At 44.2% G+C, this 15927-nt stretch overlaps 1 protein-coding gene across 7 annotated transcripts in view; it reads right to left on the reverse strand.

Moving 5' to 3' along the window:
• Positions 1 to 1165: 1165 nt before the first annotated feature.
• Positions 1166 to 15927, reverse strand: part of LOC120826256 (CUB and sushi domain-containing protein 3-like) — a 256995-nt gene continuing 242233 nt past the window's right edge. For 6 of the 7 annotated variants that reach the window (XM_078081429.1, XM_078081428.1, XM_078081427.1 and 3 more), the window contains 12 exons: positions 15157 to 15336; positions 14602 to 14775; positions 14313 to 14486; positions 11508 to 11581; positions 10747 to 10858; positions 10480 to 10659; positions 9213 to 9272; positions 8305 to 8463; positions 7328 to 7464; positions 6869 to 6956; positions 6115 to 6250; positions 1166 to 5603 (listed from right to left, as the gene is read on the reverse strand). In XM_078081429.1, coding sequence (XP_077937555.1) covers positions 5444 to 5603; positions 6115 to 6250; positions 6869 to 6956; positions 7328 to 7464; positions 8305 to 8463; positions 9213 to 9272; positions 10480 to 10659; positions 10747 to 10858; positions 11508 to 11581; positions 14313 to 14486; positions 14602 to 14775; positions 15157 to 15336 — 1634 coding nt within the window. In that variant the 3' untranslated portion in view covers positions 1166 to 5443. The remainder of the gene's footprint in view (positions 5604 to 6114; positions 6251 to 6868; positions 6957 to 7327; positions 7465 to 8304; positions 8464 to 9212; positions 9273 to 10479; positions 10660 to 10746; positions 10859 to 11507; positions 11582 to 14312; positions 14487 to 14601; positions 14776 to 15156; positions 15337 to 15927) is intronic. The other variant, XM_078081430.1, reaches the window with a different exon arrangement.

Raw genomic sequence — 15927 nt, forward strand, 5'->3', positions numbered from 1 at the left:
AAATGTAGCTCAAACAAAACGATTGATGATATGAGTGCAATGCGATTATCTGAGTAAAAGCTCCATGTGGTAAACATTAGAAACGCGCTTGGATAGTTTACTTTACAGTATCCTCCTTCCTCTCTGGAATATCCGTCCCAACACCTGCTTACTAATCACGCACACCTGTTCATTCACGAGGCCACGATCGACCGGGGCTAATTATCACCTAAAACAAACCGAGACACCACGTCACAAACAGCACCGCAAACCGCGGCCAACACTCAAATAAACACAACCGGGTCCACTGCTCCGAAAACAAGCATGCGCGTGACAGCTGGCACAGCGCGCACGTGGAGCCGCGCGCGCGGCATTTGGCACCAACAGGTTTGCGCAACTTTGTGCGAACGACAGCAGGAAAAAAATGGCTCCTACCATTTGGAATGCGGGTCCAGTTGAGAACGCGGTCCGCACACCTGGATGATGTCCTGCTTGTTCTTGGTTGCAGTCCGAACTCACTTTGGCGGCGGCTGCGGGTTCTCATGATGGGGGGGACAGAGCGCACGAGCGCCCCCTGCCTCCAGGCCCAGGTTTACAAGGCGACGACGATGGCGGCCGGAAATAACATCTGCTCTCGTGTTTCTTGTTTTCTGGCATAAAGGAGCTAAACAGAAGAACTAAATGAAATAGTTCCTCTTGAAACGTCGATCAAATCACGTGATCAAGAAGCCAAATGAGAGGCTCTACTTGTTGTTCATATCCGGTTGGACTGGAGCCTGCTGCTAATGACTGGAGGGCCGGCCGGTATCGGCTGCTTGAACTAAACATTCAGGGCTCATGTTTAGTTCAAGTAGTTGTTAAGCTGCCCTGTTTGATTTAGTATTACCACTTTAATGTCATTATTTCAATGAATATACAAAGTTGTATAGAAAGATTCGCACTATGAATGCTTGACAAAAAATAGATTCTACCACCTACTTCTGTTGGTATATATATATATATATATATATATATATATATATATATATATATATATATAATCTCAAGTGCAGCTATCTCGCCTTGAGATGAACTCCCTAAATTTATATTTCATAAATCATAGTATTTCATAGATATATATTAGTTAGATTGGTGACATGTCTGTTTGCATCGTAAAATATCAGAAGTAAAAAGAGAGTAAAGACAGTTTTTTACAAAAGCAATTAGCCTTTTTTAATCTTACATTGCATTGAAAATTTACATAATAGATTCATACATTTTACAAATACTTTCATCATAAAAATATATTTCTATACAAAACACTTTTTTATTCTATATTTCGTCTTTCTTTTTTTTTCTTCAAATGGTGAATATTTCCAATGTCCCCGGGCAGGAACAGCTTTGAGTCTTTTAAATCACATGGGTCTTATTGCGGTCAGTCAGTAGGAAAAGCTTGTGGCAAAATAGACTGAAGCTTAGAAAAAAATGACTTCTTCTGATGAAGGAGAGCGCTTGAGCAGGTGTGTGCGTATGAGCGTGTATGTGTTTGAAAGACCGTGCATGTGTGTGTGTGTGTGTGTGTGTGTGTGTGTGTGTGTGTGTGTGTGTGTGTGTGTAGGTGATGGGGAGGGTCCAATGGTTTTTGGTAGGCACTGTGTCAGATCCATACCGAAAAAGAAAAAAAAAAAAACAGCAACAATGACAATAACAGCAGCAACAATTAACCTAAACTGTAAAAACAGTGTCACCATAGCGATGAGTTACAGGACAGTTGCAGTCGTGATGAACAAGGACGCCTCAGCTCTCACTGCTTTTAAATCAGGATTGATCCAAAAACAGAGTTTTCTGTCAGCCTGTGTTCACGACAGCAGGGGTTCTAAAAGAAAAGTAGAAGTTCTGACACCCAAACTCATTAAAAATAACTGGCTTTGTTTACATGTGGGGCCCAAACTCAACTAATTCATTTTAAACCAGGCTGTTTACAGCAAGTCTTCTCTGTCTCCTGAAATGGGCTTCAAAGCGGTAACATTGAAACTCATGGTACACGTTCAGGCCAAGCTCTGACATCACCATGTGGGTCTCATGCACGGTTTCACCCAAAATCAAGCGTCCGCTTTTCGCTCGGCAGTGGTGCACCAACGGCAACATGTGCAATAGCGGCCTCCAGCGGCTCACAGCCGCTACATACAGTGAAGCGGTGATTCAGATGCGTAAACAGAATAACTACTAGCCAAGCAACACTGAGCGAAGATTATAAGGCTCTATTTTCATGAAATAAAAATAAGCCCAAGCGAGGGGAAGTATTGAATGTCAACAGCCGCGGTTATGTGTGTGGATTTACTCAACTGTCGAACGGACGGTCCGCTGCTTCAGTGTTTCTGAAATAAATGGCATTGAAGGCCTTCTAGCTTTTGTACACAAGCAAAACACTGTGAAAAATCTACTGCGCAATTCTCAGACATGGCGAAGTGTATTATAAACTTTTTTCAAACAACTAAAGTCAAAGGCTTGAAAATAACATGCGCCAATTAATAATGAGTGTGGATTTTGTAACAAGGGCACATTAAGTCTCATCAGCGAACCGCTAAAACAGAATTAATTTGGACCTCAGACATCTCAGTATTCATCTTTGTGATATCTTTAACACGCAAACTCTTCAACCAAGACTCAGGTGATTTCCAGAGGTTTTGTAAACATATTTTGCAAAAGAAACTAAATAGTCATTTTAGTTCACCAACTAACGCATTGGAAACACCCCAAAATGTGGGATAAAAAAATACAAACATGAAACTGATACACACATTTTCTACATGAGTCGAAACATATTGTACATACATCGTCCACAAACTACATGTTGGGCAGTTAACCAGCCATCACTGCTTTTATAAATAATATATTTATAAGTTTTTTTATATTATGGGTTGACGTGGCCTTCTGAGAAGTCCAGTTGACTCTGGTCATGAAGCAGATCGGACACGTGTAATCAATAAGTTGAATTGCATTGGGGCCTCAAGAGCTTCATTTGTTGCCCTGACAACACCGAATTTGCTTCGATGCCCCAAATCTGTGGAATCATATCGACAGCTGGAAAACTGTTATTCCAGCAGATCAACAAATGGTGTCTGTGTCACAATGGGGGACAACTGTGGAGGAAATGTACAGAAGACAACAGTTCTAGTGACGGGGGGCAAAACCAACGGCCGCTGCACTGCATCTGATGACACGTCAACTCTAAAGGGCACAATTGTCGCCGGCAAACGTTGCATCTCAACAATAATGACAACAATAATACCACCGACACTCAAAGGGAAATACAGTGATAGTGAGAGGAACTCCACGTTACAGAAGGTATTAAAATAAACCAATTCCATGTCAGAAAGGAGAATGTGTTTGACAGCACATGGTTGGATAATCTTTTATTGTGATATTTCTTTTTTTTTAGTTTTTGCTAAAAAACAAACAAACTCTCTGCTATAATCTTTCTCCTCCAGCCGCCTCCCCCTGTGGTAAATATATAGCACAAAAATATAGGTGGTGAATGCTCCCGAATATATATGCAGTAGATTTACAGATCAGAAGATTCTGCAGCAATAACAAAGAAAGGAGAGAAGCACTCGCAGAGTGCAGGATTAACAGTGGAGCTGCGTCCACAGCTGCAGGGCTAAAACCCTGTTTGCCTTTTCTTTGAGCCTGTCAGTGTCCGTCCGTCTGTCCGTTCCTCCCGACGCTCGGCCCGACCGTCTAACAACCTGTTAATCCGGAGCGACGGACAATGCAACAGCCTCAAGGCCCCGCTTGTCTTGAAACGTGTCAACCTCCTTCTGTGTCTGTGGGTCTTTCTGTCTTTACAGACTTTTGTTAGTGTGTGTACCTGTCATCCGCTCTGCCAGTTTCCCTCTAACCTTTCTATCCGTCCCCCCCGTTAGTCTGTCTCTCAGTGGGTAGACAGGTAGTGTTCCTGTAAAATGTGCTTTAGTGCGAGAGCTTTTTTTCTTTGTTAGTCCATCGGAGTCCTCTGTTTCCGTTCAGCGGCTTTCTCATCAGAATCCATTTGAATTCACGGGATCGGGTTCATCTTTCCTCGAGGCCGTATTCCGTTTTATCTGATTCATTATGCAGAGGGAAGGTTGACCTCTCTCGGTTGATTCCAGACCAGACGGGCTCCGATTGGCTGCGTTGGCATTCTAAGATCTCGTCTTCTCTCTCGACGACTCCTTTACTCTTCCTCCAGTTCAGTCAGGGGTCGTCTCTGTCTCCTGTGTCCCCTTCTCTTATCCATTGGATATGAAGGAGCAGTTCAGCCATTACATGAGGCAGTCTCTTCTCATCCGTTCCATTAGTGCTATCTCGCCCTTCCATTCCATTTAGTTTTGCTTTGCTCTAATCCCAGTTCAGTTAGGATTACAGCTCCGTCGCCCGCGCTGCCCTTTATCCTCTGCTTAGGAGCTGGTCTCTTTTCCAAAGCGAGTCTTGCTACTGTCTGCTAGCATTAGCCGTCGTGGAGTCCGCTTTCAAGGAAAAATACGAGAGGCCGGTAAAACGAGCCTCTGGTTGCCCCGGAGACAGGAGGTTGTCCTTGTTTGTTTGCTCGGGTGTCGGGATTCAGAGGCTCCTGTTCACACCCAGTCGGTGCGGTTAACTGATGCTCGGCTGGCGACGGCGTCTTCCACCGTCAATTTTGAACCCACATGTTTAGAAACTGGGTTTTTTTTGTGTGTCAATTTCCCCCCAAACTGTAGCGATTTTACTTCTTTGTTCCTGTGAGTTTTTCGGTACAGATGAAGAGAAAAGTTGGTACAAATTAAATCAACCCAGTTTATCCCCATGACGTACGACAACGGCCAGTGCTGATGACGAGCTCTCTCTCTCCGTCGCGGAGCTGAGAGCGGGTCCTTCTCTCCGGAGCTGTGTCTAAAAAGGAAACACGGTGACATATCACGATAACCGACGAGCAGGTCATGGCTTCATCATTACTTCTGGTTTTCCAGAGACTGAAGGGGGTTAAATAAGAGGTTGAATTGAAATGGCTTTGTCGGATGCAGAATCGAATGATAAACTATCCATGAAGAGCCGAGTCTTGGGGCTATATAGACGCAGTAAGAAGGTTTCGTTTTTCCGTTGGGTTGCATCCATTTAGGTCACTTGATGGCGCATCTCACACTGGCCGCGCTGCATCTATCGAAGGCAGCAGGCCTTTCATTTGGTGGTCACGTGTGTTTTCGATCTCATCCGTGGATACCAAACCCTGTAAAAGAAAGGAGCAAACGCTGCCTTTTGGTTTAAAGTGGAGAGCGCATCCTCTGCTCGGGGAGCTTCGGTTTCTGAACTGGGACTGAAGGTATTTTGGACTCAATGTAGACGCCGTGTTGCTGACGCTGTTCCGGTCTGCGCGGAAGCACACGGCTCTCCCCCCTGCACAGTCTCACATCAATTGTGGTCCCATTAGATGTCCAGGTCATTAAGTTCGGAAGAAGATAATCGACCCTCAGACCATGGTGCAGACGGTATTCAGATTCGGATCGAATCGAACAGCCTTCCCCTCCACGGCCTTGGCGTTGGTGTTGTACATGGGGTTCTCAAAGGCAGCCTGCCCGTTGTTGTTTTCGTGGACCGAGCAGCCCGTGTATTGTGTTTTTGGTGTGGTTCTGTGGACAAAAAAAATAAGATTAGTGTGATGAAATAGTTCTAATTTCCGGCTAAAGTTCACATACTGGGTAAGCCAGTGGCCAAGTGAACGCAGCCATTGGGGAAGAGGCACAGAGAACACGCTTTGTGTTGTGCTTCTTAGGAAGCGTGGGGAGATTCCAATCAGCCCATCCAAAACTAATTCCCTCAGCAAGCTTTTCCTTGAGATATTAACAGCAGAACATGTTATTGGCATCTGTTGACAATGCTAACACCAGCAAATTCTGCTTCAATCATATCTCTTAAAAATCCAATTTAACACCTGCTAAACATCATCGTTTCGCACTGCGGTTTGCAACAGACAATTGCTCGACTGTCTCTGTGCACCTCCACAACCAAAAATGCAAAAAAAAACATGTTAACCATGCCTCAACAGAGGTGATGTAATAACGCCGTGACAAGAACATAATTTTCTGCCGCTGGAATTTCAAAGAAAAACACTTAATGAAGAAGCACCCTTGCAGCAGATACCTTTGTTTGTAGAGATAGAAGCCAAAGCCAGTGAATATGAGAGCAAAGAAAGGCACCAGAATAGCGATGGCCACAGAACTGCTGTTGGTACCAAGCTGAGGGGGGGGCGAGTTCTGACTCTCCGACATATTCAGACCTGTGACAAGAAGAACAAGAAAATGCATTGTCCTTATCCACCAGATTACACTGGACGACACGATAAAAGTGATGCTTTAGTAACGTAATTGAAACAGTTGTCAAGTGAAATCCAGTATTCCTCCAATAGTTGTAGTACTAGTACTACTGCACAGTATGTACAACGTCTGTGGCAGGGAGGCTGCGAACTGATTTCTCACCGCAGACATAAGGGACATTTTGTCAACAGTGGATGCTGGATGATCAAATAATTCATTATTTTTTTTAAGTTTTAATTGTACACTTGTAGGATGTTTAGTGCTCAGATGGTATTACATTTGTTGTTTTTACAAATATATGTATGGCCTCACACAGATACTGGAAACTTAAAGTGAAGGACTTTTTTCAAGTCTATTTGATGGAGGTGGACGTTGTCTTTGGATGGAGGTTAATGGAGTTTAGTCCTTGTGACATGACAGCTTTTTGCATTTGGTGAGAATGAGTCCAGTGCAGGGCTGAGTTGCCAGCAAAGAGAAGCTCCCTCATCACTTCCTCCACAAGTTCATCAGATTTTTCCAATTATCATTTTTGGTCCAAATCGACCTTTTGTGATGCTTTACTTAACCTAAGAGAGAGTTACCAAGTCTTTGAAGTCCAAACTGCCCGTAGTCTTTTCCCTGAATGAAACCCTGGAACACGTAACTTGAACCATCAGGCTCTGCTGACACCTGGAGACATGAGAACATGGGACACATTCACAGGACATTACAAAGGCAGCTTATACTTCCTGTTTGTGTCAACACCACGAAAAGCACAAATTCAACACATATTTCAGAATTTGTATTCAAATAGTTTTTAAATATTTCAGAACAAAATTTACTTTGCTAGAACCTCATGCCAAGTAATAAGCAGTGAGCATTCCTACTCTGAGTGACCAGCATGTGTCCATTCAAATTACAATACTGCAGTAAAATGTCTTTGATGTAAGTCACCAAATTTTGATAACCAACAAAATGAAGCCTGTCACATTTAGTTTGAGCCCCTGTAAATGAGTTTTGCAGAATTTAAATAAGTTCACTGCTTTTTATCCACGACTTACAAATCCATCCATGGTCCAGGAGTCCTCTATGATTTTGGCTGGAGAGATGGCTGAATCCTTGAGCTGGTTTCCCTGGTTCGCATAGTTCACCTGGTACATCAGCAGTGACAGCCTGGCCTCGGAAGCCTTATACACACCTACAGAGGGCAGCAGTAACAAGTGGTTCACAACACAACAGCGGAAGAGGTTGAGTACACAGAACAATGGCTGGCTTATTACAGATTGTAAGATTGAAATATGTATATGCAGTCTTTTGTCCAATTAAAAAAGAAATCATGTTGCTAGACATGAACTAGAAAAACATTTCTGGGTGTAGCCAGCTATCCACTTGCCTCTGCTTCCCGTCTCTATGCTCAGTTAAGATGATTTATTCTTCTCGTTTTTCTCTCAGAAATAAAGCAAACACGTGGATTTCCCCAAACTCCTCCTCCACAGTGCGAAGTTAAGGTAAACTTGACCTCTTAGAAAAGCAAATCTTAAGCGCAAAAGCATTCAAGGTCGATGCAACTGGGCCCGGGCCTTCTGGTCTCTGGGTGTGCACAGTATCGAGGGGTATCGATCCATAGCCAAGCTGCTCATTTAAGCATTTTGAGTTTGGGTTTTGTGATAAGGAGTTTGTTCTCTCTGCTTCCTCCAGGAACCAGTTCTAGCTTGAGGAAGGATTTGTGTTTCAATAGGGTCTTTACCCCCTGCTGACGTCGTTGTTGGACTCTGAGAGGTCTGCGTGAGTTTGGGGGTGCAGTTGCAACATTGAACAGAAGCTTTGTAGTTTTAGGAAAGTGATGCACTGCACACTCTTTAAGAAATGATTCATAGACTCTCAGTAAATGTGTAACCGATAGGAGTTCCATATTATACAGAATATCACCAATGGATTATACATGAAAATGTCCTGAAGCATGGTCATCACATACAGTAGAGTAAAACTCCTGTCATGTACAGTCACATGTGCCGTACTGGGGCGTATTCAAACATGCCTGATAGCAGCAGCTCCATGTTGCCGTTGCTAAGGGAGACGTTGACTCTCCCCGTTGTGGAGTTGAAGCTGGTGATGCCCAATGTCATAGGCTGCTTCCTCCCACGGTAATTATAGGAACCTTTCCATATGTAGTTAGGCGCAAAGACATCATCTGGAACTATTGAATGCAAAAGAACAAAGACAGTGGCACGAATTAGAATAGAACAGAACATAAGGCAACAGAGCAAATCCAAATATAATAGAACAGAAAAGACAAAAGATATTGATTGATCAATAGTCTTCAATAACACACAATGATAACATGCATGAGCAAATGCCTGACTGCTTGTTTTTCTTGTTTGGGTTTACAGAAAAATACCGGTAGGATTACATTTGTACTTTCCTTGTGTTCCTCACTCGCATTACATACTGTATATATGTAATATTGAAAAGTTCAGGTTGCACCTTTGGTTCACACAAGAATAATTACCATTCATTTGATTCAAAAGGATGCTCGCTGTTTTGATAATTGCAGGATGCTGTGCATACAGTAGCTATGGAAACTATTTCTTGTGAAGCAAAGAGATTTAATTAATTTACAGAATAGGACAGATCACAAAGGAGTCAATAGGGAAGTGAACAAAACGGGAGCGCGGAGGGCAGATTTCACCAGCGTTCATTTAACTTTCTTTGGGTAGTGAGGAAAAAAAAATTTGTTCAAAACTAAGGTGGAAAGTGTAATGAAATATATACAACCAGAAGAAAAACACTGTGAAACACAACAGAGCGGATTGGACATGAGCCGAGCAGAAGCTACGAAGCTATAGTAGACTAAACCGTACCGAAACAGAATATATAAATAGAGTGTAGACGAGACAACGGATGGCGGGACTGAACCGGCCTGCAATAGAAAAGGCTGAGACTGACCGTTTAGTTTGGGGCTGGGAGTTCCTGTTGCTGGTTTCGTCGTTTTTTTCTTCTCGCCAGCTAAACACACGCAGAGACAGAGAGTGAAATATTATGTCTCATTAAAACACGACCAGAGCTGTGGGAACAAAGACTGAGAAGGAATTAAAATGTTCATGTTGTTCGTATCTGGTTGCGCTCGGTCTACGCAGGGGTGAGTGTGCATAACGTGAGAATGAGAGGGTTGGGTCACTAATAGTCACACATGGGCATGATGACAAACGCGTTGAAAAGGGTCATCCAAAATAAGACCCTATTACGGCCTATTTGCAGGCAATGCAAATGGAGTTCACGAGCAATCATTTTCGGGCATATTGGATGCTTTTAAAAGTGGCCACAAGACACTTTGGGTTTCGGCCATTCGGGGAAACTTCAAAAAATCACTTGAAGATGCAGCCTTTGGTGCGAACAAGCAGACGCGAGCAAAGCGAGCGGGTACTTGTCCTAGAATCTCAAATTGGATCAGAGAGTGCTCCCATTTTAGAGGCTAACTCGGGGCAAAAAGGTGACGGCCTTGGTGAAACAGTTTCAAAGTTGAGGCAGTTTTTCCTCACACTCAGGTGGGTCCACAACTTCCCCTGCTAACAACACTTGATAAGACACAGGGCTCGTCCTTTTCTCATGTGCAATTCAATCTTTCCAAGCCCAAATAACTTCTATATTCTCACGTACTTGGCAATAAACCAATTCTGCTGATATACTGTGTGATATATACGTTAGAAGAAGCCACTACTGGACTGGTACAAACTGGTACTTGGCCGAGACTAGACTGCCGGACACAGAGATCAACGCATTATACGTACACGCAAAGGGCACATTTAACGATTTAGAAAAAGGATTTTCTTCCTGGGATGATTATACTGGGCACATATTTCAGCAATGCCACGATCACACGAAATACCCCAATAGTTATATGCTAGAAAGGTCACAGTTAAAACTGAACACACTCCGTCCATCATTGCTGTCTCAGGAGATGTGAGAAATTCATAACCTTACCTACCAAAGGATAAAACACCACGGGATATTGCTTTTATTTTTGTTGTTGTCTTTTTCAGGGCTGCCAGACTGCGACCAGCCCACCAGGAAATCTAACCGCACACCAGATGGCCATTTTACCCCAGTATGCCCGCTGACAAATAGTCCTTGAGCAAGACTCACACAACACTCCTACATATTCACTCCTTTTACTTCTATCAAATGCACAACAAGCTTTTTTTTGTTTTCTCACCTCGACATATAGGCATCTTTCCTGTCCAGGTGCCGTCGTTCTTGCAGACTCTGTGTTCAGAGCCGCCCGCCAGGAAGAAGCCTTGCTGACAGCTGTACACCAAGGTGTAGCCAAAACCCGGCAGATCCATCCCCAGGACGTCCACGTGGAGCGGGCTCTCTGGCTGCTTACAGGCGTGGGCTGGCGGGTGGAAAGGAAATGCGTGCATGTGAGTCTGGCGGCAGGAGGATGGACGGGCGACAACAAGAATATAAGATGTTTTCTTACGGATGCACTCGGGTTGTGCTCCGGTCCACGTCAGATCAGGCTGGCAGGTTCTGGAGGAAGAGCCCTGAATCAAGTGACCCGGCTGGCACTGAAATGACACCACGTTCCCCACCTGTGAGGGGGGTGGGGAGGATGGGACAAAAGCACACACACACACACACAGACGCACACACGCAAGTTAACAGTTAACAGTTTTGCTCTGACAAATACCACATACAATAAAATGTTCATTTAAAATTCCATAATAGGTCTTGTTTATACATTTAGAGCATTCGATGACAGTTACCAAATATATAATTCCATCAGACACGTAGATTATTGTTAAAAATGCATGTAAAAGCAAACTGAAACTTTTAAAACACAACAGTCCATTTAAGTTTGCCCAAAGCTAATATGCCGCTTCAGCAGTTTGAGTCCAATCAAATGGTTATTTGCCTTCATAGATGTCTTTTTAGCGACATTGTGTGCCCTTATTGAGCTGCGGTACAGGTGGAACTTGTTCCTGTTCGTTTGATGTAGGTTTGTAGCACACAGCAGCGGCATCACAGCAGCACCCAACAGCATGACGAAGATGACCACTCGATTTGACCGACTTAAGACAGCTGAGGCTTTGGCTCGACTGTAGAACTCAAAACAGGGACTGTGTTAAATTGTCCAAGTTGAAATCTTTAAATCATGTCCTGTCTGGCTTTCCTACCATCTATTCTCTTGTACTACTTGTGCAGGAAGCTAGACAGCGTTATTTCAGACCGGTGTTTTACCTTGAAGCCGTATGTGCGGTTCAAGGAGCCGTAGCGCGGCGTTCCTGGGTTATCACAGCTGGTCTTGGTCGGCTCTGCAGAGAACAGCACAAGCAGAGGAGTTATTCCACACGCAACATAACAGAAAGGTGCATTAGCGTCAGCGTCGTATGTACTCCCTCAACTGTACTGGCCTCTCCTCTGTTGTCATGGTAACTGCAGGGTATAGATTCCAGCAGGGGGCAGTAGTGCTCTATCGGAAAACGAAGCAGGGCCGGCTGCCAGAGAGAGTGTGTGTGTGTGTGTGTGTGTGTGTGTGTGTGTGGTAGGAACATCAGCATGTAGAGCACATCCTGACGCAGAGCTCTATTCAATACAGCTTCCGAAATGACAGAATCACTCACCCCCTCTCCCTTACTCTGTCTCTTCCTGCACCTCTCTAACTGCCCCCCACCCCTCCCTTCTCTCTCTCTCTCTCTCTCTCTCTGCTGTCTCCCACTTCCTCTCTTTCTCTCATTGCTCTCTTCTTATTTCTCCATGTCACCGTATTCCGGTGTGCCCACACGCCTTCCTCCCCCTATATGTCTGTCTTATTTAAAGAGCAGGCTGCTTCAGCTCAAAACTCATTCTGCTTCAGTCACAGTAATAGGCTACACATCACGCACCAACATGCAGCTGCAATCACACGCTAATAAATCACCCCGGCAACCCCACGCAAAGCCCGCCACCCAACAGTCCGGAGGAAAAATAAAAAAACTGGTATTTTTATGTGTGTGTTAGTTTTCAAAGAATGTCACGATATAGAATACAAATATTCCTGCTTAAACTACAGAGTATCACTTCAGAGGGAGCTTTTGTCTTTTAGATTGACGGTTTCACAAGCAACATCCAACTTTATGGCCGCTGTAATGTTCTGTAAGCGCGCCTTATCGAGTGCTGTGAAGGAACAGAGAGTCAAGCGTCTACAAAAGCTCTCGTTTATTGCAATTCATCACCATACTTGATGTCTAAGCACCAGCTCTGAATCAGACACGTGAAGTGGTGCTCTAAACATCACGTGGTGGAGAGCTAACGCAGTGGGACCGTGTAGAAGGTGTGCTGAATCTCCCGTCTCGTTTTATTCTAAACCCCCAGATGCAGCAGCGGCTCGTTTGAAGTCGGATGCCGGTTCCCATTTCTGGAAACCTTTTACTAAATACTGGAAGTCGCAGCGTGTACTTGTATCTTACACTTTCTCAGTAATCCTGTAAAACGGTGTAGAACTCCATTGTAACTTCATTTTCAAAGTGCAGTGGTTCTCTGATGAAGCTGTCGAGCAGACGTAGACGGGTTTACATGCCGTCGGCTTTAGTTCAAGCTGAAACTAATGACGCGGATATCAATATTCAGTTACACTGTGCTTGAGATTAAGAGGTGCCAACATCATTCGTATTCCAATAAGTCTGTGTAACTTAAACTTTGACAGAACAGCAGCTGCTCTGCACAGCAAACACATCAGTAAATTGAAATGTGGCCGTCAACGACGGGCCACTAATTGCCACGGTCATTAGGCAGGGAAATATTAGACACAAGCGAAGGCTCCTGTCGCCGTGTGGGTTCGTTCCTCGTTTTATTTTGTAGTTTCCTGCCTCTCGCACTTACATGTGATTTTCTGTCTGCCGTGTCCCTGATTGTTTCCTCCTGTGTCCAATCACCCGCACCTCCCCGGTGGATTTAAACCATGTGTGTCCCTTGTCTCTTTGTAGGTGCATTGTCGATGTTGGTGAGTTGGGTTGAAAGTCCGTCACCCGTTTTTCTCATTAAAGTGTGCGTTTGTTGCCAAGAACGACGTTTGAGTCCCACTTCCGCCACCTCGACCTGACAGCCGTGCGCCAAGCCACAAACCAGTCATAATAAACTGACAGGCCAGCGTACACAAAATCATTAGTTTTACAGGTTACAAACCCACACACAAAGTCAAAACATATATTGAAAGGAAAAACAACAGGAGACATTAAATAGACGTCAGTTGTACCTTGATATGTTAATTATTTAAGAAATATCATTCAAAAGTCAAAGGGCTCTGTTGGATTTACCATCACTAATATTGCATTTCAGTCCAGACTTTGAAGTGGGTAAGACACCGCTTCCTAGGGACAGTGGATATTCGTTTTCTGAACTTGTGAATTCATTGAGGAATACAGTACCAAAGTTGTAACTTGCACATTCTAACTTGGTAGAAGTCCGACAGGTCTGGGTTTCCAATCGCATTTTTTAAGTATTGGAAACTGTTTCTGTTTCTAAATCTAGCATTCAATGTAGAGCCAGATATATGTTCTTGTTTATGAGTCTCTCACAAAGCCACCAATCGCTACCTGGCCGCACCACAAAAAAAGAAATGCAATGCAATTCTGAAAAATCGTTTATTTTGAAAATCGACCAGACTCTCTCCTAGTTAAGTGCGTTTGTCACTCTTGTCATATTTCTCAAGCGTCACCAAGCTTTTTTTCACCTTATACAATTGGCCACTACTGTCTGTCCACCAGCGGACAGAGAGCGCGCCACTACGCCCCCCCCCCCTCTCCCACTACTACCACCCCCCCGGTCCGTGAGGCAAAAAGGGTTGGTGACCCCTGTCTTATCAAATCAATATGTTGTTGTGTGGCTGCTTGTCTTCACACATTTAAATTGAGAACTTTCTTCTTTTTTTTTGTGTTGAAAAAATGTCACAAAAGGTTTTCTACCACGATGTCCTTGCTGTTGAGAAAAAGATGGAAAATGAGGTGGAACTAAAGCTGATTTGTGTGTGTCCACATTTTGTCTGGTCACGGAGTGTATTCCACGTACCGATGCAACGAGGGTGCGTGCCGCTCCAGGTACCGTCATTCTCACAGAGCCTGGTTGCTGTGCCGACCAGAACGAGTGGAGGAGCGCAACTGAAGGAGACTTCTGATTGGTAGATGAAGCTTCGTCCCTCTCTGAAACCACCGGCTGGATTACCTGGGTCACCACAAAACTTGGCTGTGCGCACACGCACCAACACACACACAGATCTCCTTTCAGTATGTGTTGCAAATATTACAGGTGTACATGTGTTTTCCTGCATGCAACGGTGAGAGTGTGTGTGTGTTCCTACGTAAGCACTGCGGTAGCATGCCGCTCCAGGTTCCATTGGCCACACAGGTCAGCACAGCCGGGAATGACAGTTCATAACCAGGTGAGCAACTGTAGCTTACGCTGCTGCCCCATTCGAAGTCGCTGCCCTGCAGTGCCCCGTTACTGATAACAGGGGGAGGCTGGCAGGTGACAGCTAGGAGACGTAAAGAGAGAGAGAGAGAGAGAGAGATGCAGTTTTAACCAGCTGCAGGTAACCAATCGCTGCCAAGTTATAAACTATTGAGTGGAAAAGTTTGTCTGTTATGTTTATTCTAATTTTCCTCACAGTGGCACTGACTGCACGGGCAGCAGAATCTGCTGTGTCATACTCTACATAGTGTCGCTAAGGTGAGACAAGGAGCTCATCTATGAATAAATATACGCTGCACAGTGCGGATGGGGCATTTTATATTTACCAGCAGCACCCGCTGGTCAAAGTGGTGTTAGTGTTGGTTGTGCGACATTCTCTACAGAAACGTTTGATGAAAAGTTAAAGATGATGTTAAGTATAGTTTATGGATATTAAACAACGTACCTGTACACATTGGCATGTTCCCACTCCAGGTCCCGTTGTGGGTGCACGTCCTCACAGGTGACCCGTCCTCCTCCATTCTGTATCCTGGTTGGCACTGGAAGGAAACATTCTGACCAATCGTGAAGTCTTCTCCGTAGCGAAGCCCGTTAGCTGGCACACCTGGATCCCCGCAGTTTATCACTGCAGGAAACAGACAAGAGGAGTTGGAGGCGGGATGGAGATTAGGGTTGTTTGTGAGTTTATGCCGTGGGACAACATCATTTGCTTATTGGTTCTGCATGCACGATCTTCTTAAATATGTGATTTGAATATAACGAAGGATGAAGAGGGAGATTTAAATCAGAACATAATTAAATGAAAGGACAGACTGCAGAAAGGTTAGTGAGAGAGGTTAGATACTTAACGTGGATAAAGGCCGCATTACATTTTTGTGGACTTCAGCGGGAGTTTGATTTTTTAATCACATTTTCCTATTTATTAACAGCGGAATGGTCAAACCCAAGTTGGCGTTGACCAAGAGAACTGCATATTTATCCATAAAAGTATGCTTCATTTTACTTCTAGTTCCGTGTAGTTTAAAGTTGAGGAGATCCAAGAGCATATAGCACATCTCTGAGATTATGCAATCCACATGAGCTCTTCAGATTTAGTTATTGGCTTCTCTTGTTAAAAATGAAACAACAAAAATATAAAAAATGGCTCGAGGTTGTCCTGGGCTCTTTTATGGAGCATTAGGATTCCCCAGACTGCACTTACACACATTGTCCTTCA

This window comes from Gasterosteus aculeatus, chromosome 10, assembly GCF_964276395.1.
Source record: "Gasterosteus aculeatus chromosome 10, fGasAcu3.hap1.1, whole genome shotgun sequence".
Taxonomy (NCBI): Eukaryota; Metazoa; Chordata; class Actinopteri; order Perciformes; family Gasterosteidae; genus Gasterosteus; species Gasterosteus aculeatus.